Source organism: Pseudophryne corroboree, chromosome 9, assembly GCF_028390025.1.
Source record: "Pseudophryne corroboree isolate aPseCor3 chromosome 9, aPseCor3.hap2, whole genome shotgun sequence".
In the NCBI taxonomy this organism is placed as follows: Eukaryota; Metazoa; Chordata; class Amphibia; order Anura; family Myobatrachidae; genus Pseudophryne; species Pseudophryne corroboree.
In genome coordinates, this window is record NC_086452.1 from 327221099 (window position 1) to 327247909 (window position 26811).

The following is a 26811-nucleotide window of genomic DNA, read 5'->3' on the forward strand; positions in this document are numbered from 1 at the left end:
ACTGCCAATCCGCAGAGCAAGGCAATCTGGAGCTTCACAGGAACAATAAGCATCAGATGCAGATGCTCAATAATGGGTCTCCCACGTTGAGAGCAGCGTTTCCTGACACAGCAGCCGCGGTATGTATACCAGGTGTAGAGGGAGAAAGATCATTCACTGAGAGTACCTCAGGTTATCAGCTGCAGGAGAGCCGGAGTTCAGTGAGGAGGCAAGCCAGACACCAGCAGCGGAGGAAGGCTGTTTGATAAGTAAGGTCTAGCTCCGGGAGACACACAGGGGTGCAGCACACAATCAGCGCACCAGCCCACAGCTAGAAGTAGAGCAGTCACAGCGGGAGAGGTCATCCGTCAATCCCAGCATTCGCGCCCAAAGATGGTCGAGGGCGGTCATACACGCCGTACACTTCGTAGGCTTGACTCCGGGGTAGAAAAGGTGACTCCAGACCTAAGGGTAGGATCAAAGACTTTGCTAGCGTCTAGTGTAGCTGTAACGCACAGCTAGAAGGAAAACTTAAAGTATAGAACCAGATTTTAAAACAATTAAATCGAGCAAGGTCTGGAGCTCATGTAAAAAGCGGCCACGCTTGGTGCCCCGCCCACCGGAAGTCTATGGTATTCTTTTCACCCCCACTCCGGAATGGGCTCTGTGGGATATATACACTACTCCAGTACAGACCAGACCACATTTGGGACAACGATTGCTGTTGGCTAAATTTGCAGCAGCTACGACAAAAACCATACTGTCCCAATGGATCTCTTCTGATACCCTGATACTGTCTTTACTACTACCTCGAGTTTCCTACTTATTTCACATGGACTGGGTAGAAATGTCTCTCAATAAGGAACTCAAAGCAGAAAAATTCTTTAATGTATGGTTGCCCCATGTCAGATCCTTGTCCCCTACTCTCCGTGACACATTACGGTCTGCAGTGTCCCTGGCCTCATGGTATAATCTCGAAGTAATCACAGCTGGTCACCCTCCTTTTTAGCAACATTGTCTACTTATACATTCTTTTGTCCTTTTTACTGATTACCTGATTAATGGAAGTACATTCATTGCTGATGTATCCTTTTGCTAAGTAATTCCTGTGTTCTCCCTTAATTTTCTTTATCCATTTGTCGCAATATCATGTGTCTTCTCTACCTGTTTTTACTGTCTGTAACTTTTTTATTTGGATTCTATTTTTTTTTTTCTGTGCAGTTCTCCAATAAAATGTTTTTTTTTTAAATAAATAGTGGTAACCTGTAAAGGTTTACAGAATTCAAAACCTATGTGCGCCACAGGGTTTCCTGGTGGGCGACTTCTAATTACATTCAGGACTTCCTAAGGTGTAAGTGGGGCATCTCATTTTGGTGTCACAGCTACTGTAATAACATAATACCTGTGTTTTATAAATTTGTATCAGTTTTGTGATAGTTGTTGCATTATTGTGTTTGGAATAGGCTTTTGTTATTAAGAAATGATTTGCCAAAATATCCTGTACCATATCCCTTTAAGCTTCTAGCAAGGGCGTAGCTACCATAGGTGCAGGGAGAGCAGCTGCTATGGGGCCTAGAGCTGAGAGGGGCCACCTTCCCTGTCACAGTTACATGTATTATTTACATAGTGTCACAACTGAGGGCCTGAGCTGACGGGAGGCAGCCTCAGTTGTAGGGGCTGAGATGTAACGGAACCTGGGAGGTTGTATCAGACCCCTAGACATGTAAGTAACATGTAGAATAACTGCCCGAAGGCGTGACCACGACAACCAGGATAAAAGTCAATGATGTTTATTAAGACAAACTCCGTAACACAGCAGCAGTAAAGGAAACATAAAAGTCAACAGAGGATAAATACAATTCCTGGGTACTACAGGGTGGCAAGGGCCACAGGCACTGGTAGTGTGAGACAGTTCTTATAATCTTCTAGTTGGAAAGTCCTTACCAGGCCTGACTGTAGCAATGGAGAGAACCCAGGATCGTACCAGCTGGTGTTCCAGGAAAGGCTGGGCTGCTGAAGATAAAACGGCTGCTGTGGATACTGGCTGGAACCAGACTGTTGTTGGTACGGAGTGGATACTGGCTGGAACCAGTTAAATAATAAACGAACTTGAGAGCGATGAAATAATAATGAAGTTTGGAGTTTGAGAGCGGTGAAATAATAATACCGGTGGAGAGTGGTAAACTGCAGAAAGGACACCGGCCCTTTAAGAGAAGCTGTACACTGCTGGAAGCTGGGCTGGAAGCAGGTGATTGTTGTAACTGGAAACAGGTGAGTCCAGAATGGATCGGAGAGTCAGGCTACACCGCAGATGGAATGCTGGTGCGGGTCTCTATAGCAGAAGTCTGGAGACAGGAGCTGGAACCTGGAAGACAACCACAGGAGAGAGACAAACTGGAACTAGGTTAGACAACCAAAGCACTGACGCCTTCCTTGCTCAGGCACAGCATACTTATACCTGCAGCAAGGAAGGGGTTGGCTAGGCAATTATGCAAATCAACAATACAGACAGCAGATTGGTGGAAATAATCAGATGACAAAATCCAAGATGGCTGCGCCCATGCAGACACTTGGAGGGAAGTTTGGTTTGTAATCCATGTGAGAATTGAAACAGTAATGGCGACGCCGGCCACAGGAGACAGGAGACGCCAGACTGACAAGCGCACATTTAACCACGCGGGCACAGCGGAGGCCGCGGCTGATGAAATCACCACTCTGACATTCTGCATGTGGAAACTCAGGAACAGCGGGATCCGGTCCTGGAACGCTGAGCCAGCCTTAGGAGGCATCTGAAGGGTAAGTAATGGCGTCCAGATACCCGGATCGTGACAGCACCCCCCCCCTTTAGGAGTGGCCCCAGGACACTTCTTAGGCTTTAAAGGAAACTTTGCGTGGAAATTTCGGACCAAGGCAGGAGCATGGACGTCTGAGGCATTGGTCCAAGAGCGTTCTTCAGGACCATAGCCCTTCCAGTCAATGAGGTATTGTAACTGACCGTAACGGAAACGTGAGTCCAAAATCTTGGCCACCTCGTACTCGACTCCCCGTTGAGTCTGAACTTTGGGAGCTGGAGGAAGTGCGGAATGAAACCGATTCAGGATCAGCGGTTTCAACAAAGAAACATGAAATGTCCTGGGTATTTTCAAGAAGGATGGTAACTGTAACCTGTAGGCAACAGGATTGATGACTTGTTCAATCTTGAAGGGTCCGATGTAGCGAGGTGCAAATTTCATGCTGGGAACTCTCAACCTCAAATTCTTCGTGGACAGCCACACACGATCACCCACCTTGAGAGCAGGAACCGCTCTACGCTTCCTATCGGCAAACTTCTTATACCTGAATGAGGCTTTAAGCAGGGCTGCGCGGACGTTCCTCCAGTTATTTGAAAACTGACGCAAGGTGACATCCACTGCTGGAACAGAAGTTGCGGGAAGCGGTTGGAATTCTGGGACTTTAGGGTGGAATCCATAATTAATGAAGAATGGTGTAGAAGAAGATGAGGAATGGTATTGATTGTTGTGGCTGAACTCGGCCCAAGGAAGGAGTTGAACCCAGTCATCTTGAGAGGAAGACACATATATACGGAGGAAGGCCTCCAAGTCCTGATTCACCCTCTCGGTTTGACCATTGGTCTGAGGATGGTAAGCCGTGGAAAACTTTAACTTGACTTGGAGGGCTTGACACAAACTTCGCCAAAATTTGGCTACAAATTGTACTCCACGATCCGAGATGATCTCTTCAGGAAGACCGTGAAGTCGGAAGATCTCTTGTATAAACACTTGAGCCAACTTGGAAGCTGACGGAAGACCGGTGAGAGGGATGAAATGTGCCATCTTGGTGAACCGGTCAACTACCACCCAGATGGTATTAAACTTGTTGCAGATAGGTAGATCGGAAACAAAGTCCATCGACAAATGGGTCCAAGGTCGACGGGGAACAGATAATGGAACCAGTTGCCCCGCAGGTGACTGGCGGGAGACTTTGTGTTGGGCACACTTTGGGCAGGAGGCAATAAATTCCATAACGTCCTTCTTCAGAGTTGGCCACCAGTAGGACCTAGAAATAAATTCAAGGGTTTTTTGAATGCCTGTATGTCCAGCAAAACGGGAAGCATGGGCCCAATGCATGAGCTTCTTCCTTAGAACTGGCTTAACAAAACTTTTCCCTGGTGGAGGCGTAGAGTCCATCCCTACCGTGGAGAATGCCAACGGATTAATAATAGGATGCTTGTCTGCAGACTCGGACTCATTTTCTTGCTCCCATGAGCGGGAAAGGGCATCGGCCTTACGATTCTGAGAACCCGGACAGAACTGGAGTTTAAAGTCAAACCTAGAGAAGAAAAGTGCCCATCTGGCCTGACGAGGATTCAGACATTGTGCGCCTTTGAGATATAAAAGATTTTTGTGGTCGGTAAGTATGGTGATTGAGTGGGAAGCTCCCTCCAACAGGTATCTCCACTCCTCCAGAGCGAGCTTGATGGCTAGCAACTCCTGATCGCCAATGGCATAGTTGCGCTCAGCTGGGGAGAACTTCCGGGAGAAGAAACTGCAAGGATGTAGATGTCCATCTTTGGCCCTCTGGGATACCACTGCTCCTACTCCAACGGAGGAGGCATCTACCTCTAAGATAAAAGGAGAGTCGGTGTCGGGCTGTTTCAGAACTGGTGCAGAGATGAACCGTTGCTTCAGAAGGTGAAAGGCCTGTGTAGCTTCCTCGGACCACTTGGACGGATTAGCACCTTCCTTGGTTAATGCAGTGATAGGCGCCACAATGGTGGAAAAGTCTCGTATAAATTTTCTATAATAATTGGCGAACCCTAAGAACCTCTGGACCCCTTTGAGGCTTAAGGGTATAGGCCAATTCTGGATTGCTTGGAGTTTCTCAGGATCCATCTCTAGTCCGGAACCGGACACAATGTAACCTAGAAACGGAATGGTTTTAACTTCAAACACACACTTCTCCAATTTACAATAGAGGTGATTGACACGGAGACGGGAAAGAACCTCTTTTACCCAGAAACGATGATCTTCGAGATTATTAGCAAAGATGAGGATGTCGTCTAGATAAACCACGACATGGCGGTACAAGATGTCCCTGAAAATCTCATTCACGAAGTGCTGGAAGACTGCTGGAGCGTTGCTCAATCCGAAGGGCATGACGAGGTACTCATAATGTCCGTCACGGGTGTTAAAGGCGGTCTTCCACTCGTCACCCTCACGGATTCGGATGAGATTGTAGGCACCCCTCAAGTCCAGCTTTGTGAAAATAGTTGCACCACTAACTCTATCAAAGAGCTCGGTAATCAGGGGTAAAGGGTATCGGTTCTTGACGGTAATGTCGTTCAGACCTCTGTAGTCGATGCACGGACGCAGACCACCGTCTTTCTTCTTAATGAAGAAGAAGCCTGCGCCGGCTGGAGAAGAAGATGGTCGGATGAAACCCTTCGCCAGGTTCTCTTTGATGTACTCTTCCATGGAGTGTGTCTCAGGCAGAGACAACGGATAAGTTCGACCTCGCGGTGGAACCTTCCCTGGAATGAGGTCGATTGGGCAGTCCCATTCTCTATGAGGAGGAAGGATATCAGCAGAGGCTTTACTGAACACGTCCGTGAAGTCTTGATATGGAGGAGGCGGAACATCAGATGACCTGGGGAAGGAAGAACAAACAGGAAGAACTTTGGCTAAACAAGTCTCAGCACAGGAGGGACCCCATGCCAGTATTTGCGTAGTCGTCCAGTCAATTGATGGGTTGTGGAGACGGAGCCATGGAAGGCCTAAAACCACTGGATGTGTGGCTCTTGGAATCACTAAAAAAGAAATATACTCAGAATGAAGAACTCCCACTCTCAGACGAACTGGAAGAGTCCTTAAGGAAATGACTGCGTCAAAAATCTTGCTGCCATCCACGGCAGTCAAAGAGATGGACGAGGACAGTCTCTCGGTGGGTAGGGACCACCGTTTAACATAAGCTTCGGTTATGAAATTCCCAGCTGCTCCGGAATCAAGGAGGGCAATGACGTTCCTGTAACGTTGAGCAATTTGGAGCGACACTGGGAGGTTACAGTCATGAGGAGATGGAGAGGAGATCATTACTCCTAGCCGGCCCTCTCCTTGGCGAGCTAGGATCTGGAGTTTCCCGGACGTTTGGGACAGGCATTGATAGTGTGCGACGGAGCTGCACAGTAGAGACAGAGAGACTCAGAGAGACGTCTTCGGCGCTCAGCGGGAGATAGACGGGAACGACTAATTTGCATAGGCTCATCCTTGGATGGAGATGGTTGACGAGGAGGAGGAGCAGAAGATTTAGGAGTAGATGATCTTCCTCGCTCGGTTGCTCTCTCTCTGAAACGTAGATCAACCTTCGTGCAAAGAGAAATTAGCTCATCCAACTTAGAGGGCAAGTCTCTGGTAGCTAACTCATCCTTGATGCGTTCTGATAAGCCATGCCAGAATGCAGCATACAGGGCCTCGTCGTTCCATGCCAGTTCGGATGCCAGGATTTTAAACTGTATAAGATACTGTCCCACAGTACGTGTTCCCTGGCGTAAACGGAGAATCTCAGATGAAGCAGATGTTATCCGGCCTGGCTCGTCGAAGATGCGCCTGAATGTAGCTACAAAGTCAGTATAGGAGGATAGCAGGGGATCAGACTTCTCCCATAAAGGTGATGCCCAGTCAAGGGCTGAGCCACTGAGAAGGGAGATGATATAGGCAATTTTGGTACGGTCACTGAAGAAATTGCCAGGTAGAAGCTCAAAGTGGATTTCACATTGATTGAGAAATCCCCTGCAGAACCTTGGAGATCCATCAAATTTTGCTGGCGTTGGAAGATGAAGATGTGGACTGGAAATGGGTAAGGTGGGTGGGGTTACAGCTGGTGTCACTGTAGTGGACGCACCGGACGTGCCAGGTCCACGGAGGGTCGTTTGAATCCCATCCAGCCGTGTAGAGAGATCCTGGAGACAGCGGATGATGTGGCCCTGTGCAGCCTCCTGATGTTCAAGTCGGGCTGCCAGTTCTTGCATCGGCCTGGTCGCTTGATCCTGGTCTCCGGCTGGATTCATTAGGTCAGTGCTTACTGTCACAACTGAGGGCCTGAGCTGACGGGAGGCAGCCTCAGTTGTAGGGGCTGAGATGTAACGGAACCTGGGAGGTTGTATCAGACCCCTAGACATGTAAGTAACATGTAGAATAACTGCCCGAAGGCGTGACCACGACAACCAGGATAAAAGTCAATGATGTTTATTAAGACAAACTCCGTAACACAGCAGCAGTAAAGGAAACATAAAAGTCAACAGAGGATAAATACAATTCCTGGGTACTACAGGGTGGCAAGGGCCACAGGCACTGGTAGTGTGAGACAGTTCTTATAATCTTCTAGTTGGAAAGTCCTTACCAGGCCTGACTGTAGCAATGGAGAGAACCCAGGATCGTACCAGCTGGTGTTCCAGGAAAGGCTGGGCTGCAGAAGATAAAACGGCTGCTGTGGATACTGGCTGGAACCAGACTGTTGTTGGTACGGAGTGGATACTGGCTGGAACCAGTTAAATAATAAACGAACTTGAGAGCGATGAAATAATAATGAAGTTTGGAGTTTGAGAGCGGTGAAATAATAATACCGGTGGAGAGTGGTAAACTGCAGAAAGGACACCGGCCCTTTAAGAGAAGCTGTACACTGCTGGAAGCTGGGCTGGAAGCAGGTGATTGATAATGAAGTTTGGAGTTTGAGAGCGGTGAAATAATAATACCGGTGGAGAGTGGTAAACTGCAGAAAGGACACCGGCCCTTTAAGAGAAGCTGTACACTGCTGGAAGCTGGGCTGGAAGCAGGTGATTGTTGTAACTGGAAACAGGTGAGTCCAGAATGGATCGGAGAGTCAGGCTACACCGCAGATGGAATGCTGGTGCGGGTCTCTATAGCAGAAGTCTGGAGACAGGAGCTGGAACCAGGAAGACAACCACAGGAGAGAGACAAACTGGAACTAGGTTAGACAACCAAAGCACTGACGCCTTCCTTGCTCAGGCACAGCATACTTATACCTGCAGCAAGGAAGGGGTTGGCTAGGCAATTATGCAAATCAACAATACAGACAGCAGATTGGTGGAAATAATCAGATGACAAAATCCAAGATGGCTGCGCCCATGCAGACACTTGGAGGGAAGTTTGGTTTGTAATCCATGTGAGAATTGAATCAGCAATGGCGACTCCGGCTACAGGAGACAGGAGACGCCAGACTGACAAGCGCACATTTAACCACGCGGGCACAGCGGAGGCCGCGGCTGATGAAATCACCACTCTGACATTCTGCATGTGGAAACTCAGGAACAGTGGGATCCGGTCCTGGAACGCTGAGCCAGCCTTAGGAGGCATCTGAAGGGTAAGTAATGGCGTCCAGATACCCGGATCGTGACACATAGGCGTAGCTACCATGGATGCAGGGAGTGCAGCTGCTATGGGGCCCAGAGCTGAGAGGGGCCCACCGTCCCTGTCACAGTTACATGTGTGATATACATTTTTTACCATTAGTTAATACATAGGTGCCCTTACAAACTTTTGCCATGGGGCCTGCAATATATCTAGGTTGCACCTGAAATTTCTCATTGTAATGTGGTATAAAATGAACTGGAGGACGATATAATGATACGTAATATGAACTGGGGCACTGTAATGTGGCACAATATGAAGTGGAGGCACTATAGTGTGGCATAATATGAAGTGGGGACACTGTAATGTGGCATAATATGAAAAGGGTACACTGTATGTCATAATGTGAATTGGGGATACTGTGTTGCATAATGTGTACTGGAGCCCTACAATGTGACATAATACGAACTAGAGCGCTACTATGGGGCATAACATTAACTAAGGCACTAATATGGTTCAGAAAATGAACTAGGGCACTATTACAGGGCATAAAATTAACAACTGCTGCGGATAGGTGTATCTCTAGAACAGGGGTCCCTTCAAAATGTTGCTATGGGGCCCACAAAGTTGTGGCTACACCGCTGGTTTCTAGATTATATACAGTGTGAGAGCTGTAAGTAGGTAAGTAGTCTGAATCAAGACCAATAAATTGTTGTTTTTGTTTCAATATGCAAAATACTACTAATTTTTATTTAACAGGCAAAGAGCCTTATTCATGTTTGTAAGTAAAGCAAAAAAGCAAGCAACTAAGCAAAAGCATGCTGCATTGCAGGTGGGGCAGGTGAATAGGAAATTTAGAATTTGATGAGTTGTGTTCAAAATGAAATCTGAATTGCAGTGTAAAAATAAAGCTAACATTTGTGGGCTATATGCAAAAGCAGACAGTATTTACACTGCACAGACAAAAAATATAAATATATTTGCTCCCTGGAGGGATCCCAGGAAAATCCAAAGGGTTAATAGCTATACATTCCCTCCTGTCTGCACCAATACCAATTCAATTAGAAGGGTTTCAGTATGTAATACCAGCTGGTGGGATGCCGGCTGTCAGTATCCCAACAGCGGCATCCAGTCTGCTGGAGTACCGGCAGAGTGGACCCACCAACCAAGTGGGAATTAAGGGCGGGTGCCGTTATTCCGGCTGCCGGTAAAATGTTTTTAGAGGTGCTGATGAAACATTACTGCTCTGAGAAGCTACAGTATGTGCAGCACCTATTCCATAGTCATCAAGCAGCAGCAGCAACTCCTCCCCATAAAATGCTAAGATTTCTGCATTTTTATAAAACATTCTGGTTTTGCGAAATTCAAGGCACATCTCTGTGGTGCATTTGTAAAAAATGGCAATTGATTATGTGGAAATACAACCAAGACTTAGGGGTCAATCCTGTTTCCCGAAATGGTTTTGTGGAAACCAGTAAGTGTGGCGCTACTTACGGTACCGGCAACTTTCAGATTTTTGTTCACAGATCCACAGGCCTGCGAGCAAATATCTGTAAATCGGGCACTAAAAGGTTCCACGAGAGGTACAAGTTTGGGTGCCGTGGCAATGGCCCCTCGCACCCTTCACAGAGAATTGGACTGACCTCTTAGGGGGGTAATGTATCAAGCCTTCTAAAGACTGGAGAAGTTGTTGATAGCAACTAATCAAATTCTAGCTAGCATTTATTAAGTACATTCTATAAAAATAAAAGGTAGAAGCTTATTGGATGTTATAGGCAACTTTTCTATTTGTCCACTCTTAAGAAGGCTTGATATATGTCCACCTCAATCTGAAGTTCCATTAAACTAATGGGCCCTACACAGAGCGCGATCCCCCGCCAAGCTGCCCGACGGCAGATACGGCCGACGGGTGACCAGGCGGCGGGGGGGCAGTGATGGGGGGAGTGAAGTTTCTTCACTCCCCCACGTCACCCGGCTCCATAGCAGTGCAGGCAAATATGGACGATCTCGTCCATATTGGCCTGCATGCATAAACAACAGGGCACCAGCGATGAACGAGCGCGGAGCCGCGCATCGTTCATCGCTGGTGCCTCCACACTGAAAGATATGAACAGTATCTCGTTCATTAATGAACGAGATCATTCATATCTTTCAGTATTATCTGCCAGTGTGTATGGCCCATAACAGGGGGCAGAGCTTGGTGAGTATATTATATCCAAAATATAAATCATAACATGTGGTTGGGGAACCGGTCTAAGCATTTATATTATATATGCTGTTCTAAACTTTAGAACAAAATGTGGACAATACCTGAATTTGGTCCTCTTCCCATTTGGCCATACTCAGTGACTTTACCTTACTGATGTCAGAGATTTTCCGGTGTATGCCACAACAATTCACACACAAGAAGACACCCAGTGTGCAGGAAGCCCATTGAGGGTCTTCAGGAAAAAAAAAAAAAGGATTATAGTAAATAAGGGTTTTTCTGCTGCATATTCCATTTACAGTATAAATCACATCTACTATATTTGACCACCTTATCCCCTCAGTAAGCAAATGTCCAGCACTCCTATCTCATGGATTGCCTGCATTGATGGCACCATTGGGAATGATTTCAGCTTCAGCTAACGACTACAGGCTGACTGTGCAGGTTATTGAGCAACATTGGAGAAGTTTCTAATAACTTCAAATCCCAGCAATTTACATATGCAGTAATGAAAGCTGTTGCAACAAGGAGGAGGAACTACAGCCAAGGCCTATGTTACACTGACACAAGTTGCATTGCACCTACAAAAACATATAAATTTAGTGAACGACAAAAAAACATTGTATTAAACCGTATTCATACAAAACAATGGGGGAGATTCAATTGTTTGAAAAGTCAGATGGGTGTCTAACTAATAGACAGGAAAACACAGACACCCAACCCACTTTTCAAACATTTGAATTCCCCCCACTGAATCCTGATTTTGTGAGATAGCATTCTGTTATTTAGAGGGGTATTTATCAAAGCGTGGAGAGATACTGTATAGCACTAATCAATCAGCTCCTAGCAGCCATGTTACAGGCTGTGTTTGAAAGATGACAGTTAAATGCTGATTGGAAAGTGCTATAACTCCCTCCACCTTATCAATCATTGATAATTACCCCCTTACTTTGCAAAAAGAGCAAATGTAAAATATTGCATTTCCTTTCAACTGTGATACATTCCCATCATTTAAGAATTAACTGGCAGATAAAGGAAATTCCATGTACACAAATCTTGGAGATTTATAATAGCTTAATTGAAACCCCACCCATTTCCCAGGCAAAAACCAAATCAGTTGGTAAACCTTTCCTCGTTCTAAAGCATTTTTTCTGCATAAAGTTTTCACTTGTGAAACTCTGCCAGAAATTTGTATCCATTTCCTTTATTTACCTATAAATCTCAGTAATGGATGAGATGTTCAACATGCTGATAATCACCTTCTCCTCCGCTCTGTGCTTTTTCCCTCTCTTTCTTTCATCGCCCTCCTGATTTCTTCTGCTTCCCTGCCCAATCCTACCTCCCTGTCCTTCCTTTTCTTTTCTCTCACCTGGCACTCCACAGTCTGCACATTGTGTGTTTCCGTCTTTTCTTGCCAAAACAATGATGGATTTCTTGTTCCAGTCCTGTTCTCCGGACATTCTAGTTTCAGGTATAAAATTAAATCAATTTTGCAACTTCAAAATTGTGCAGACAGTGACAGTGGGTGACGTGCAGGGTTTCCTTTACTAGATATGATATCCAAGCACTGTCTGGGTAAGGTACACATAGGGTGCCTCAACCACGTATAACTGTGATCCGCAGAGCAAGGTGATTAGTAATGTCTGACATGGCAGTGCTCTGTGTTTATGCAAACTCCTAAAAGGGGAGGGAGATTTAAATCAGTAAACCTGTTTTTCAACATTTCATTCTCACAAAACTCTCTTGAAAGAGAACACAGTGTATTAGCCAGGACTTGCACACACTACACACTCATGCATTTGAAAGTGTACTGCGATACTTGAAAATAAATTTTGTCCTGTATTTATGATCACCAACACTGACATGCAACATATAGTAAACAGAAAGGATACAAGTTATTGAGGAGCTTCTTAACCATATAATGGCTGCAGACTGAGGATTCCAGTTCCTCTACGCATGAGCAGGATGACTACTGTACAAAAACAATGCAAACAAGACATTTTTGTGGTTCCGGTGTCATCTTATATTTTTAATGGGACGCTGCTTGTGCCATCTAACTCCATTTCAGCAGAGAGACACAAGTTTTATTGTCATCATCCATTCAAACCTGCCTAGTTCAAACAGGTTGGGAATGAAATCCTGGCGGTCAGAATACCGACGCCGGGGTTCCTGGCCGCCAGAATGCCGGCAGCGGGGCGAACTATAGAAAGCTCCATTGAAGACTTCACGGTTAGGCATGTGACCTTGATTGAAAAGTTCTTACACCCTAAGGTAGTGGTTCTCAACCTTGGTCCTGAAGTACCCCCAACAGTTCATGTTTTCCAGGTCACCTAGCAGGTGCACAGGTGTATTCATTACTCACTGACACATTTTAAAAGACCCACAGGTGGAGCAAATTATTTCACTCGCAATCCTGTGAGGAGACCTGGAAAACATATTGGGGGTACTTGAGGACCGCAGTTGAGAACCACTGCCCTAAGGCATGGGTCTTCAACCTGTGGCCCTCCAGCTGTTGTGGAACTACACATCCCAACATGCCCTGCTCAGTTTTAGCATGCCTTAATAGCAAAACTGTGGCAGGGCATGCTCGGATGTGCAGTTCCACAGCAGCTGGAGGACCGCAGGTTGAAGACCCATGCCCTACGGTCACATAGCATATAGGTAAATCTTCCCAAAACCAAAGTGTTATTAGTTTTGTAAATCTAGTCACTGAAATACGAGCCAATTGCTCAAGCTCCACAAGGTGGATGGTGAATGTTGGTGGACAGCAATTGTTTGTTTTAACAGACACTCAGTTGGATTAACTAGGCCACTTCAAGACATTAACCTTTTTCTTAGTAAGCCACTACAGTGTGGCTTTTGCTGTCTGCATTGAGTGATTGTCATGTTGGAATATAAATCTACATTGAAATTCATGCTCTCTTGTAGATTGCAGCAGGCTTTCCTCCAGAATTTCTCTGTACTTTGCCCCATCCAATTCCCAGGCTATTTTTAAAAGCTTCCCAGTCCCTGCCGCAGAGAAGAATCTCAGTAACCTGATGCGGCCACCACCATGCTTCACTATAGGGATGGCATTTTCATGATTGTGTGCAGTGTTAGGTTTGCACCAAGCATAGGATTTCGCATTGTGTCCAAGGAGTTCAGTTTTGGCCTCATCAGATCTTAGAATCATCTCCCACATGGTCATGTCTGGGCTTTTTGCCACCTTCCCATTCAGCACAAATTTATGAAGGATGAATGTTAATGTTCTCCTATGAAACAGCTACTCCCATCTCTGTCATGGTAAACTGTAACTCCTTTAGTTACTATTGATCTCTTGTTGGTCTCTCTAAAGGTGTGCACACACCGTGAGATCCTTGCTATGCCCGATTTTGACTATGTGATTTCCCTTGAACTTCCCCAGAGCCCAGATTTTGACTATCTGTACTTCGATTTTGTCTATGTACAATTTTGACTAAGTGCCAATTTTGACTATACCTTGTACTAGGTAGTACACTAGTCAAGATTGACTTGCCTGCACAGTCTATCTAGACTTGCGATACCGACCCCACGGGAGCACGCATCGGGGCCCTCATTCCGAGTTGTTCGCTCTGTAATTTTTTTCGCATTGCAGCGATTTTCCTCTAATTGCGCATGCGCAATGTTCGCACTGCGACTGCGCCAAGTAAATTTGCTATGAAGATTGGTATTTTACTCACGGCATTACAAGGTTTTTTCTTCGTTCTGGTGATCGGAGTGTGATTGACAGGAAGTGGGTGTTTCTGGGCGGAAACTGGCCGTTTTATGGGAGTGTGTGAAAAAACGCTGCCGTTTCTGGGAAAAACGCGGGAGTGGCTGAAGAAACGGGGGAGTGTCTGGGCGAACGCTGGGTGTGTTTGTGACGTCAAACCAGGAACGACAAGCACTGAACTGATCGCACTGGAAGAGTAAGTCTCGAGCTACTCAGAAACTGCACAGAGAAATCTTTTCGCAATATTGCGAATCTTTCGTTCGCAATTCTGCTAAGCTAAGATTCACTCCCAGTAGGCGGCGGCTTAGCGTGTGCAATGCTGCTAAAAGCAGCTAGCGAGCGAACAACTCGGAATGAGGGCCCGGGATCGAATCGGTATCTCAAGCTGCCTAGCACCTTCCATAAGATTTTGACTATATAGTCAAAATCTTAAAGATTTATCTCACCGTGTGTACACACCTTTACTACAGCTGTTCTCACCCAGATATTTGGTTTTGGAGGGCAGCCAGTTCTAGACAGATTCACAGACAGCAATAGTATATCTATGTCAACCGGTTGTCAGGTCTGTGTTTGTGTCTGTTCCTGGAGGGGCACTAATGGGTCAGTGGTGGTGCGATGGAGAAAGCAAGAAGGCTGGAGTAGACTCCTGCGCATGTGCGCAAATGATATTTATTGAAGATACACACACAAAATATAGGCAACTGGAACAATGGTGGTATGTGCATATAAATCAGCGTGGGAGCTGATAGAGTATCTGGTTAATAGAAAAGTCTCTTGAAGAATGTTCGGTCTGGAAACCGATGATGAACAGGGATTTAACAGCTATCAGTCTAGGAACCGATGGTAAACTGGAGCCACCAATAATCGGCCTGGAAACCGATGATGACCTGGAGCAATCAATGATCGGCTTGGGAACCGATGGTGAGTTAGAGCAGAACTATATATCTTACAGCAATGGAACCAGCTTTGGCTTAGCAGGAGACAGCTGACGCATAGAGCAGGATTCCCAGTGCAGGTGAAATAGCATAATATTGCTGCAGGCAGCTAACGAGCAGGTGAGAGTGGTAATGCAGCACATGGAGAGAGTCTCTGACTGCTAGTGAATGCTGGAGCAGAATGCAACGAAACTGGATAGCTGATGCCTGTAGTTCCACGAAGCACTGACACAGGAGAGTCTCTGAAGACTGGAGCCAGGAAACGCTGTGCATAGGATGCGACATTGTTCAAGGCAAGGATACTTAGCCGGGACTCTTCCTATATACCCCCTGGTCAGCAGCCACTGGATGAGCGAATCATGTGTGTGCTACCCAGCACAGGATTGGGTAATACCGGATCAGCTGACCGCCAGTGTCATGGCGGTGCCCATGCAGTGCAGATGGCGGGATCACAGCGGGGTTCATGCCAGATGGAATTCAGGGGTGCAAAGTGGTAGATGGTTCTGTGCACCGCAGACAGGCCACACACACACCCTCAGGCTGGAACTGTGACCTTCGCTGGCCCGCGCACCAGCGCGCTGGTAAGTGACATACCGCTTAACGCTGATTCCTGACACCGGTCATGTGACATCTATGATGTGGTCATTGAGAAGCCAAAAGAAGAGAAAAAGAGAAGCTGACAGGTAAGTGAGGAACACCCCCCCTCCCGCCATTATTTGCAGCCTGGCAGGTCCCCTCATATATTTTCAATTAGTGTCTTTTCTGCAATTGTCTAATGTTTTTATGAAGAACAACATTTCTGTGCCTTCTTGCCTAGACTCTAGAACATGGGCTTCTGTTAGTAACCTAATTTGCGCCTAATAACATCTTTCAGAGAGGTTGGCTATTGTGGCATACTGCCAAGATGATAAATATCCAATTGTACAGTGTTGGAGGAAAATTAAATCAAGCTAATTTATAGCAATATAACTAAATGCTGGCTATAGGTGTGGTTTTTACCTTCAGGGATTAGCTTGGATAATTCAATAGTTTAACACTTCAGGCTTGATTCAGAGATGTACGTAAATGCACTCATAATGGCCCTCATTCCGAGTTGATCGGTCGCAAGGCGATTTTAGCAGAGTTACACATGCTAAGCCGCCACCTACTGGGAGTGAATCTTAGCTTCTTAAAATTGCGACCGATGTATTCGCAATATTGCGATTACTAACTACTTAGCAGTTTCAGAGTAGCTCCAGACTTACTCTGCCTGTGCGATCATTTCAGTGCTTGTCGTTCCTGGTTGACGTCACAAACACACCCAGCGTTCGCCCAGGCACTCCCACCGTTTCCCCGGCCACTCCTGCGTTTTTTCCGGAAACGGTAGCGTTTTCAGCCACACGCCCCTGAAACGCCGTGTTTCCGCCCAGTAACACCCATTTCCTGTCAATCACATTACGATCGCCGGAGCGAAGAAAAAGCCGTGAGTAAAAATACTTTCATCATAGTAAAGTTACTTGGCGCAGTCGCAGTGCGAACATTGCGCATGCGTACTAAGCGGATTTTCACTGCGATGCGATGAAAAATACCGAGCGAACAACTCGGAATGAGGGCCAATGTGAATTTGTATGCAGTGACTGCGTGAACATACACTAATGTCGCTGCCGTCAGTTGTATAGAGAAGCTATATAACCGGAGCTTCTCATCCGCCACTTGCATACAAAAACATAACCACTGAACGAACGATAAACATCTGAGTAACGCTGGAAGTAAGATGCTGGAGCCCATATTTTTTTATTGATTGCTTCTTTGTTCATACTGCTTCAGAATCAAACAGTGTACAATGTCATAATAGTACAGTTATGAAGAGACATAAATTACACAAACGTGTCCTGTAGAAATATTAAAACAGATAATACTTGCAGTAACTAAGAATTACATACATTAACCAGAGAGCTGGAGCCCTTTTTATTGCATACGGGATTAGTCACAGGCTGACACATGCCCAAAAAAACAGTTGCAACGCGCCTTCATTTGAGTTACCACTCCCTCCGTTACCTCCCTTAAAGGTTCCGATTGTCAATCAATTTGCAAATAAATCCTCTCTGCGACCAATGTTGCAAGACCATCACAGCACATGCATAGTGGGACTACTAGGCACGTTTAGGGCAGTACGGATGGTGTAATGGTTAACATTACTGCGTCACAGCACTGAGGTCATGGGTTTGATTCCCACCCTGGCCCTGTGTGGGTTGTATATTCTACCTATGCTTGCGTGGGTTCACTCTGGGTACTCCACAATCCCAAAATATACTGGTTGGTTATTTGTCTCCTGACAAAAAATTAAGCCTAGCGTAAGTGGGCGTGTACTACTGTTTAGTGGGCAAAGTGGTTCTTATCTGCCGTTAAATTCTATGTGCAGTGGCTCTTTGTGCAGTGACTTCAATGCACACAAAATCGACATTGCATACATCTCTGAATGAAAACTTTTGTTGCCACATACCAGCTCTTTTCTCACTTTTAGGTAATTATTATTTTTCCTTACGGTTTGAGTATACCCGTCGAAGAGAAGCAGGTATCTGGCTAACCAATAGGCGCCAGGTCACTCTTTCTTTTTCTTGTTCATCTCTGACTCAGGCCCTTCATCCTTGACCTAATAACAGTAAGCTAAGAGTATCCTTTGCTGTGATGAGCTGTATTTTATAACACGTACTATTGGGACTGTCACAGAATACTTGTTCTGCTGTGATTTTCTTGGCTGCTAGTTCTCATTCTTTTTGATTTCTGGCTGTTCATTTTTCTTTTATTATCATTATTCTTTCTTCTACTTGTTGCTTAATCCATGACTTTGAAGCTCAAGTGGCAACAGAAAATCATTGTTGTAATCAATATTTACCAACTTTCGAAGAGCTTTCCCATATTCTCGAAATAGTGGTCTAGTCTTCTGCATTCTGCCCACTTCATGAATGAACTGTGTGTCTGAGGGTTGATGGTGAAATTCGCCTTGCATTGCGTCATCGTGAGAGAGAAAGAGGGGAATTATTAGCAGAGAACATTATCTGCCTTATTTGTTTTTTTCTTTTACCTTCCAATCTCTCTAGTTTAGCTAGGTACCAAAGGTGAGGTTACCAAAAGGTAAAAAAGGGGCAGACTTGATGAGCCAAGTGGTTCTTATCTGCCGTCAATTTCTATGTTTCTAACTACCGTATATCTCTTGATCTGATAATTTATTTTTTCCCCTCAATTTCTAATCTATCTAAAGCTACCTTTGCAGTCTCACTTGTGGTGGGTCTGGCTTCTCCAATTGTGTTGGAAGTGCTGGATTCTCCGTTTGTGCTGGGGTCGCGGTCAACTCCATTGGTACTAGTCTCCTCAATGATGTTGCAGAGACTGGCCTCTCTGCTGCTGTTAGGGCACTGGCCTCTCCTGTGAAGTTGGGGGCATTGGCTTTTTAGCTGGTGCTGAAGTCAGTGCTGGTAGTGCCATCTCTGCTGGTGCTATGGTCACTAGCGTCTCCACTGGAGGTGCTGACTTCTTTGATGGTACCGGAGAAACCTCTTGGACAATGACCTTCAGATCATCTAGCTCCCTGGACTGTCCTTCAGGCTTCGGTTCAGTTCCCTGTTTGCACCATCTCTGTCCCACAAACATCGGGCTCTCAAGGAAATGCGAATGTCGATTCAGCATTTGGGTCCCTCTCCTCAACAGCTCTGCTCTTGGGTGCCTTCAGAATAAATAATGCTCACAGATACACTTGCTACCTATCACAGACCACCTCCGGTCCTGCTGTCGCCTACTACAAGATCTATAGAGGCGCCCCCAGCGTTACCGTCACCCTGCCTGCAGTTTCCCACCGGGATCTCTACCTCTCCCTGCAGTTAATTTCTCCTGTTACTGACTGTAATTATGTAGGCAACTGCACAGGAAACAAACTCAGACAGTGTTCCAGGCAACTGCACAGGAGAAAAGAAGAAAAAACAAAACCATGCAATGGCGGCCACAATAGTTAGCAACACAACAAATGATGGGTCCAAAATTCTAATGTCTATAGATAGATTGATAACCCTGATGAAAAGGTTTCAATACATTGAAACATTGGCTGAATCTATGTAGTAGAATAACAGTGAGTGCCAGAGCCAATGTAATTTAGTTAAATCCAAATCTTGTAAACCACTTGCCTGGCGTAGTCGCATCAAATGTAACCATGACAGGCTAGGCTTAACATGGTCGCATCTGATGTGACTAGTCAGAGACGATCTCTGGGCAGCTGCTGGAAGATGATCATCCAGCAGCTGCAAGATTAAGGCACCGCATGCCCTTTCACCCATGCCTCCTCTCCCGCTGTCTGCAGATCACTGCAGGGTGCAGTGATCGGCCAGCCCAGTGGCACATGACCACCGGTGGCTGCAGAGAGGAGCAGCTGCCGGGAATTGTAATGAAATGAACAGCTGTGTCCCTGTATATATATCACCAGCCAAAAGGTAAACCTGCGATAGTCTGATTATCAATGGATAATTGGTCACAAATGTTTTTTTTTAATGTACATTATAAAAGATGTAAACAAAATTTATAAAAAATGTGTTTAAATAAAATTGTGTTGGATATGTTTAAAATAGATATTCTTTACTTCATTCAATATAACCCTCCTCCCCTAAAAAAACCCAAAACAATTTCTGAACATTTTTTGTTAATAATATTTGCCACTTCAATTGTTAAAACTATTAGACTTCAGCAAATCTAAATGCTGAATTTTTGGTAATTTTCAACACAAAAGTACAAAGCATAGTTGTCAATAAGTAAAATAATTTCCTACGGAAATTGTACAGTCGAGCAAGCGTATCATTCCAAATAATGCATTTCTACAAGCATAATAAAAATGACAGGTAAAATCACACGTACTTATTTACCTCCTGACATGGGGAAAATGATATGAAAATACAGACTAATAACAGTTATTAACAGGTGATCATCATGATCCAGACAATTATTGAGAGCGAGGCACTGGACACTGGGGGTCATTCCGAGTTGATCACTAGCTGCCGTTGTTCGCTGCGTAGCGATCAGTGAAAAAAACGGCTAATCTGCGCATGCGTATGCACCGCAATGCGCACGCGCGCCGTACGGGTACGAAGTCCATTGTGGTTTTGCACTGGTTCTAGCGACGATTCAAATCGCACAGCCGAACGCAAGGAGATTGACAGAAAGAGAGCGTTTATAGGTGTCAACCAACCGTTTTCTGGGAGTGTTTGGAAAAACGCAGGCGTGGCCAGGCGTTTGCTGGGCGGGTATCTTGACGTCATTACCATGTCACTCGTCGCAGCAATCATCGCACAGGATAAGTAACTACAGGGCTGGTCTTGTTTTGCACAAAATGTGTTTGCAATCGCTCTGCTGCACAGGCGTTCACTCCCCAGTGGGCGGCGACTATGCGTTTGCACGGCTGCTAAAAACTGCTAGCGAGCGATCAACTTGGAATGACCCCCACTGTCTTCATCTTCGGGCCATTGCACTGTCCCTTTAAATCAGGTACTCGCTTAGCTATCCTTAGCTATCAGGCACCAAGCAAAGCTGATAAGACTCATGGGTGTAGAAAGATGGCCGCTTGTTAGCGCTTGAGTGGGTGTACCAACGTGGTAGATCTTACGCACTTGGAACTGGAAATAACAATTAGTCATTGGTATGTAACTGCTAATCCTGCCACTGACCTGTGCAGTGCGGTACTCAAGTTACTTGTATATGTATGCACGTGGGCGCAGCGGGCCGGTTAAGTGTCTATCACAGACTCGGCGCTATGACGTGACGTCATCACAGCGAGACAAGGAACTGAAAACTAGGTGTTGGCGCACGTGTGACTGTGTGTTGCGTTCCGTCTAGCGATCGGACATACATGTGAGTGCCGCTTGCTGTTGCTTGTGTTGCTTTGGTCTTGCCTAAGCCTAGCATGATAGTTTTTTTTTTTTTATATCGGTGTGGCAAGCAAACTACAAGTACTATCGTGCCCGGACTGTCCAGACATTCATTGTGGGACATGTAGTTCCGCAGCATTTCAGGATAAGCATGTTGCTTACGCTGTGTGTGCGTGTAGGTGGCGTCACTACACAGACGCTTCTTCATGGGGAAGCATTCTAAAGAGCTTCTAGCTAAAATTTATGTAGCACAGTCTATTAATTGTTACCTGTACTCTATTTTCTCTAACGTCCTAGTGGATGCTGGGGACTCCGTAAGGACCATGGGGAATAGACGGGCTCCGCAGGAGACTGGGCACTCTAAGAAAGATTGAGTACTACTGGTGTGCACTGGCTCCTCCCTCTATGCCCCTCCTCCAGACCTCAGTTAGAACCTGTGCCCGGATGGAGCTGGGTGCATTTTAGTGAGCTCTCCTGAGCTTGCTAATAAGAAAGTATTTTAGTTAGGTTTTTTTTAGTTTCAGAGAGCTTCTGCTGGCAACAGACTCTCTGCTACGTGGGACTGAGGGGAGAGAAGCAAACCTACTAACTGCAGCTAGGTTGCGCTTCTTAGGCTACTGGACACCATTAGCTCCAGAGGGTTCGAACACAGGATCTTAACCTTGGTCGTCCGTTCCCGGAGCCGCGCCGCCGTCCCCCTCGCAGAGCCAGAAGACAGAAGCCGGCGGGATGAAGCAAGAAGACGTCAAAATCGGCGGCAGAAGACTCCTGTCTTCACATGAGATAGCGCACAGCACTGCAGCTGTGCGCCATTGCGCCCACACTAACCCACACACTCCGGTCACTGTAGGGCGGGCGGGGGGGCACCCTGGGCAGCAATTATGATACCTCTTGGCAAAAGTAACATATATACAGCTGGGCACTGTATATATGTATGAGCCCCCGCCATTATTTTTACACAGAAAGCGGGACAGAAGCCTGCCGCTGAGGGGGCGGGGCTTCTTCCTCAGCACTCACCAGCGCCATTTTCTCTCCACAGCTCCGCTGAGAGGAAGCTCCCCAGGCTCTCCCCTGCAGTCTCAAGGTAGAAAGAGGGTAAAAAGAGAGGAGGGGGGGGGGGGCACATAAATTTAGGCGCATTTATCATATATACAGCAGCTACTGGGTAAACACTAAGTTAAGTGTAATTCCTGGGTGATATAGCGCTGGGGGGTGTGCTGGCATACTCTCTCTCTCTGTCTCTCCAAAAGACCTGGTGGGGGTCCTGTCCTCATATAGAGCATCCCCTGTGTGTGTGGTGTCGGTACGCGTGTGTCGACATGTTTGACGAGGAGGGCTATGTGGAGGCAGAGCAGGTGCAGATGGATGAGGTGTCTCCGCCGACACCTGATTGGATGGATATGTGGAAGGTGTTAAATGATAATGTAAACTCCTTGCATAAAAGGTTGGATAAAGCTGAAGCCTTGGGACAGTCGGGGTCTCAACCCATGCCTGATCCTACAGCGCAGAGGCCGTCAGGGTCTCAGAAGCGCCCACTATCCAATATTGTTGACACAGATATCGACACGGATTCTGATTCCAGCGTCGATGGTGATGATGCAAAATTGCAGCCTAATATGACTAAAGCCATCCGCTACATGATTATAGCAATGAAGGATGTATTGCACATATCTGAGGTAAACCCTGTCCCTGACAAGAGGGTTTATATGTTTGGGGAGAAAAAGCAAGAGGTGACTTTTCCCCCTTCACATGAATTAAATGAGTTATGTGAAAAAGCATGGGATTGTCCTGATAAGAAAGTGCTGATTCCCAAAAGGTTACTTATGGCGTACCCTTTCCCGCCAACGGACAGGTTGCGCTGGGAATCCTCCCCTAGGGTAGACAAGGCTCTGACGCGCTTATCTAAGAAGGTGGCCCTACCGTCACAGGATACGGCCTCCCTAAAGGATCCTGCAGATAGGAAGCAGGAAGGTATTCTAAAGTCTGTTTATACACATTCTGGTACCATACTAAGGCCGGCAATTGCGTCGGCCTGGATGTGTAGTGCTGTAGCAGCATGGACAGATACTCTGTCTGAGGAACTGGATACCTTGGACAAGGATACTATTGTACTGACCCTGGGGCATATAAAAGACGCTGTCCTATATATGAGGGATGCCCAGAGGGACATTTGCCTACTGGGCTCAAGAATTAATGCAATGTCAATTTCTGCCAGAAGGGTCCTGTGGACTCGGCAGTGGACAGATGATGCAGATTCAAAAAAGCACATGGAGGTTTTACCTTATAAGGGTGAGGAATTATTAGGGGACGGTCTCTCGGACCTAGTTTCCACAGCTACGGCTGGGAAGTCAAATTTTTTGCCATATATTCCCTCACAACCTAAGAAAGCACCGTATTACCAAATGCAGTCCTTTCGATCACAAAAAAGCAAGAAAGTCAGAGGTGCATCCTTTCTTGCCAGAGGCAGGGGAAGAGGAAAGAAGCTGCACCATACAGCTAGTTCCCAGGAACAAAAGTCCTCCCCGGCTTCTACTAAATCCACCGCATGACGCTGGGGCTCCACAGGTGGAGCCGGGAGCGGTGGGGGCGCGTGCGTCTCCGAAATTTCAGCCACCAGGGGGTTCGCTCACAGGTGGATCCCTGGGCTTTACAGATTGTGTCTCAGGGATACAAGCTGGAATTCGAAGTGATGCCCCCTCACCGTTACCTAAAATCGTCCCTGCCAGCTTCCCCCATGGAAAGGGAGGTAGTGTTAGCGGCAATTCACAAGTTATATCTCCAGCAGGTGGTGGTAAAGGTTCCCCTCCTTCAACAGGGAAGGGGTTACTATTCCACAATGTTTGTAGTGCCGAAACCGGACGGTTCGGTCAGACCCATTTTGAATTTAAAACCTGAACATTTATCTGAAGAAGTTCAAGTTCAAAATGGAATCGCTCAGAGCTGTCATTGCAAGCCTGGAAGAGGGGGATTTTATGGTGTCTCTGGACATCAAGGACGCTTACTTGCATGTCCCCATTTATCCACCTCATCAGGAGTACCTCAGGTTTGTGGTACAGGACTGTCATTACCAATTCCAGACGTTGCCGTTTGGCCTGTCCACGGCACCGAGAATATTTACCAAGGCAATGGCGGAAATGATGGTGCTCCTTCGGAAGAAAGGAGTCACAATTATCCCATACTTGGACGATCTCTTCATAAAGGCGAGGTCCAGAGAGCAGTTGCTGGTCAGCGTAGCACACTCAAGTAGTGTTGCAACAGCACGGCTGGATTCTGAATATCCCAAAGTCGCAGCTGATTCCTGCCCTTTCTGGGCATGATTCTGGACACATAACAGAAAAGGGTGTTTCTCCCGGCGGAGAAGGCTCAGGAGCTTGTGACTCTCGTCAGAAACCTCTTAAAACCAAAACAGGTGTCGGTGCATCACTGCACGCGAGTCCTGGGAAAGATGGTGGCATCATACGAGGCCATTCCCTTCGGCAGGTTCCATGCGAGGATCTTTCAGTGGGATCTGTTGGACAAGTGGTCCGGATCGCATCTTCAGATGCAACGGCTGATCACCCTATAAGCCAGGACCAGGGTGTCTCTTCTGTGGTGGCTGCAGAGTGCCCACCTTCTCAAGGGCCGCAGGTTCGGCATACAGGACTGGGTCCTGGTGACCAGGGATGCAAGCCTCCGAGGGTGGGGGGCAGTCACTCAGGGAAGAAATTTCCAAGGGTTGTGGTCAAGTCAGTAGGCTTGTCTGCACATCAATATCCTGGAACTAAGGGCCATATACAATGCCTTGAGTCAAGCGGAGCCTCTGCTTCGCAACCAACCGGTGCTGATTCAGTCAGACAACATCACTGCAGTGGCTCACGTAAACCGCCAGGGCGGCACAAGAAGCAGGGTGGCGATGGCGGAGGCCACCAGGATTCTTCGTTGGGCGGAGAATCATGTGCAAGCACTGTCAGCAGTGTTCATTCCGGGAGTGGACAACTGGGAAGCAGACTTCCTCAGCAGACACGACCTCTACCCGGGAGAGTGGGGACTTCATCAAGAAGTCTTCACGCAGATTACAGATCGATGGGAACTGCCACAGGTGGACATCATGGCATCCTGCCTCAACAAAGAGCTAAAAAGGTATTGCGCCAGGTCAAGAGACCCTCAGGCGATAGCTGTGGACACATTAGTGACACCGTGGGTGTTCCAGTCGGTCTATGTATTTCCTCCTCTTCCTCTCATACCCAAGGTACTGAGAATCGTAAGAAAAAGAGGAGTGAGAACAATACTCATTGTTCCAGATTGGCCAAGAAGGACTTGGTACCCGGAACTGCAAGAAATGCTCACAGAGGACCCATGGCCTCTGCCTCTGAGACAGGACCTGTTACAACAGGGGCCCTGTCTGTTCCAAGACTTACCGCGGCTGCGTTTGACGGCATGGCGGTTGAACCCCGGATCCTAGCGGAAAAAGGCATTCCGGATGAAGTTATTCCTATGCTGATAAAGGCTAGGAAAGACAGCTAAACATTATCACCGTATATGGCGGAAATATGTTGCTTGGTGTGAGGCCAGGAAGGCCCCAACAGAGGAATTCCAGCTGGGCCGGTTCCTGCACTTCCTACAGTCAGGTTGAAATTGGGGTCCATAAAGGTCCAGATTTCAGCCCTATCCATTTTCTTTCAGAAAGAACTGGCTTCTCTTCCTGAGGTTCAGACTTTTGTTAAGGGAGTGCTTCATATTCAGCCCCCTTTTGTGCCACCAGTGGCACCTTGGGATCTCAACGTGGTGTTGGGTTTCCTGAAATCCCACTGGTTTGAGCCACTTAAAACTGTGGAGCTAAAGTATCTCACGTGGAAAGTGGTAATGCTATTGGCCTTAGCTTCGGCTAGGCGTGTGTCAGAATTGGCGGCTTTGTCATGTAAAAGCCCCTATCTGGTTTTTCATATGGACAGGGCAGAATTACGGACTCGTCCACAATTTCTGCCGAAGGTGGTGTCCTCTTTTCATTCGAACCAACCTATTGTGGTGCCTGCGGCTACTCGTGACTTGGAGGATTCCAAGTTGCTTGATGTAGTCAGGGCTTTGAAGATTTATGTGAGCAGAGCGGCTGGAGTCAGGAAAACTGACTCGCTGTTTATCCTGTATGCATCCAACAAGCTGGGTGCTCCTGCTTCAAAGCAAACCATTGCTCGCTGGATCTGTAACACGATTCAGCAGGCTCATTCTGCGGCGGGATTGCCGCATCCAAAATCAGTAAAAGCCCATTCCACAAGGAAAGTGGGCTCTTCTTGGGCGGCTGCCCGAGGGGTCTCGGCATTACAGCTTTGCCGAGCAGCTACTTGGTCAGGTTCAAACACCTTTGCAAAGTTCTACAAGTTTGATACCCTGGCTGAGGAGGACCTTGTGTTTGCCCATTCGGTGCTGCAGAGTCATCCGCACTCTCCCGCCCGTTTGGGAGCTTTGGTATAATCCCCATGGTCCTTACGGAGTCCCCAGCATCCACTAGGACGTTAGAGAAAATAAGATTTTACTCACCGGTAAATCTATTTCTCGTAGTCTGTAGTGGATGCTGGGCGCCCGTCCCAGGTGCGGATTTTCTGCAATACGTGTATATAGTTATTGCTTAATAAAGGGTTATGTTATGTGGCATCTGTTGCGTGATGCTCGATTGTTGTTCATACTGTTAACTGGGTATGTTATCACAAGTTGTACGGTGTGATTGGTGTGGCTGATA

General features: G+C 46.7%; 2 protein-coding genes across 4 annotated transcripts in view; one reads left to right on the forward strand and one right to left on the reverse strand.

Annotated features, from left to right (window-relative positions):
• The window catches only part of LOC134958135 (arf-GAP with dual PH domain-containing protein 1-like), a 120107-nt gene extending 99135 nt beyond the window's left edge, over positions 1-20972 (reverse strand). The window contains exons 1-3 of one of the 3 annotated variants that reach the window (XM_063940516.1): positions 20898-20972; positions 11918-12225; positions 10653-10783 (exon numbers count right to left, since the gene is read on the reverse strand). In XM_063940516.1, coding sequence (XP_063796586.1) covers positions 10653-10783; positions 11918-12008 — 222 coding nt within the window. In that variant the 5' untranslated portion in view covers positions 12009-12225; positions 20898-20972. Of the gene's footprint in view, positions 1-10652; positions 10784-11760; positions 11888-11917; positions 12226-20897 lie in introns of those variants that run through there. The other 2 variants (XM_063940518.1, XM_063940517.1) reach the window with 2 other exon arrangements.
• The window catches only part of NOL12 (nucleolar protein 12), an 88557-nt gene continuing 82692 nt past the window's right edge, over positions 20947-26811 (forward strand). Inside the window, exon 1 of the mRNA XM_063940520.1 lies at positions 20947-21081. The gene's annotated coding sequence lies outside the window, so the exon portion shown is untranslated. The remainder of the gene's footprint in view (positions 21082-26811) is intronic.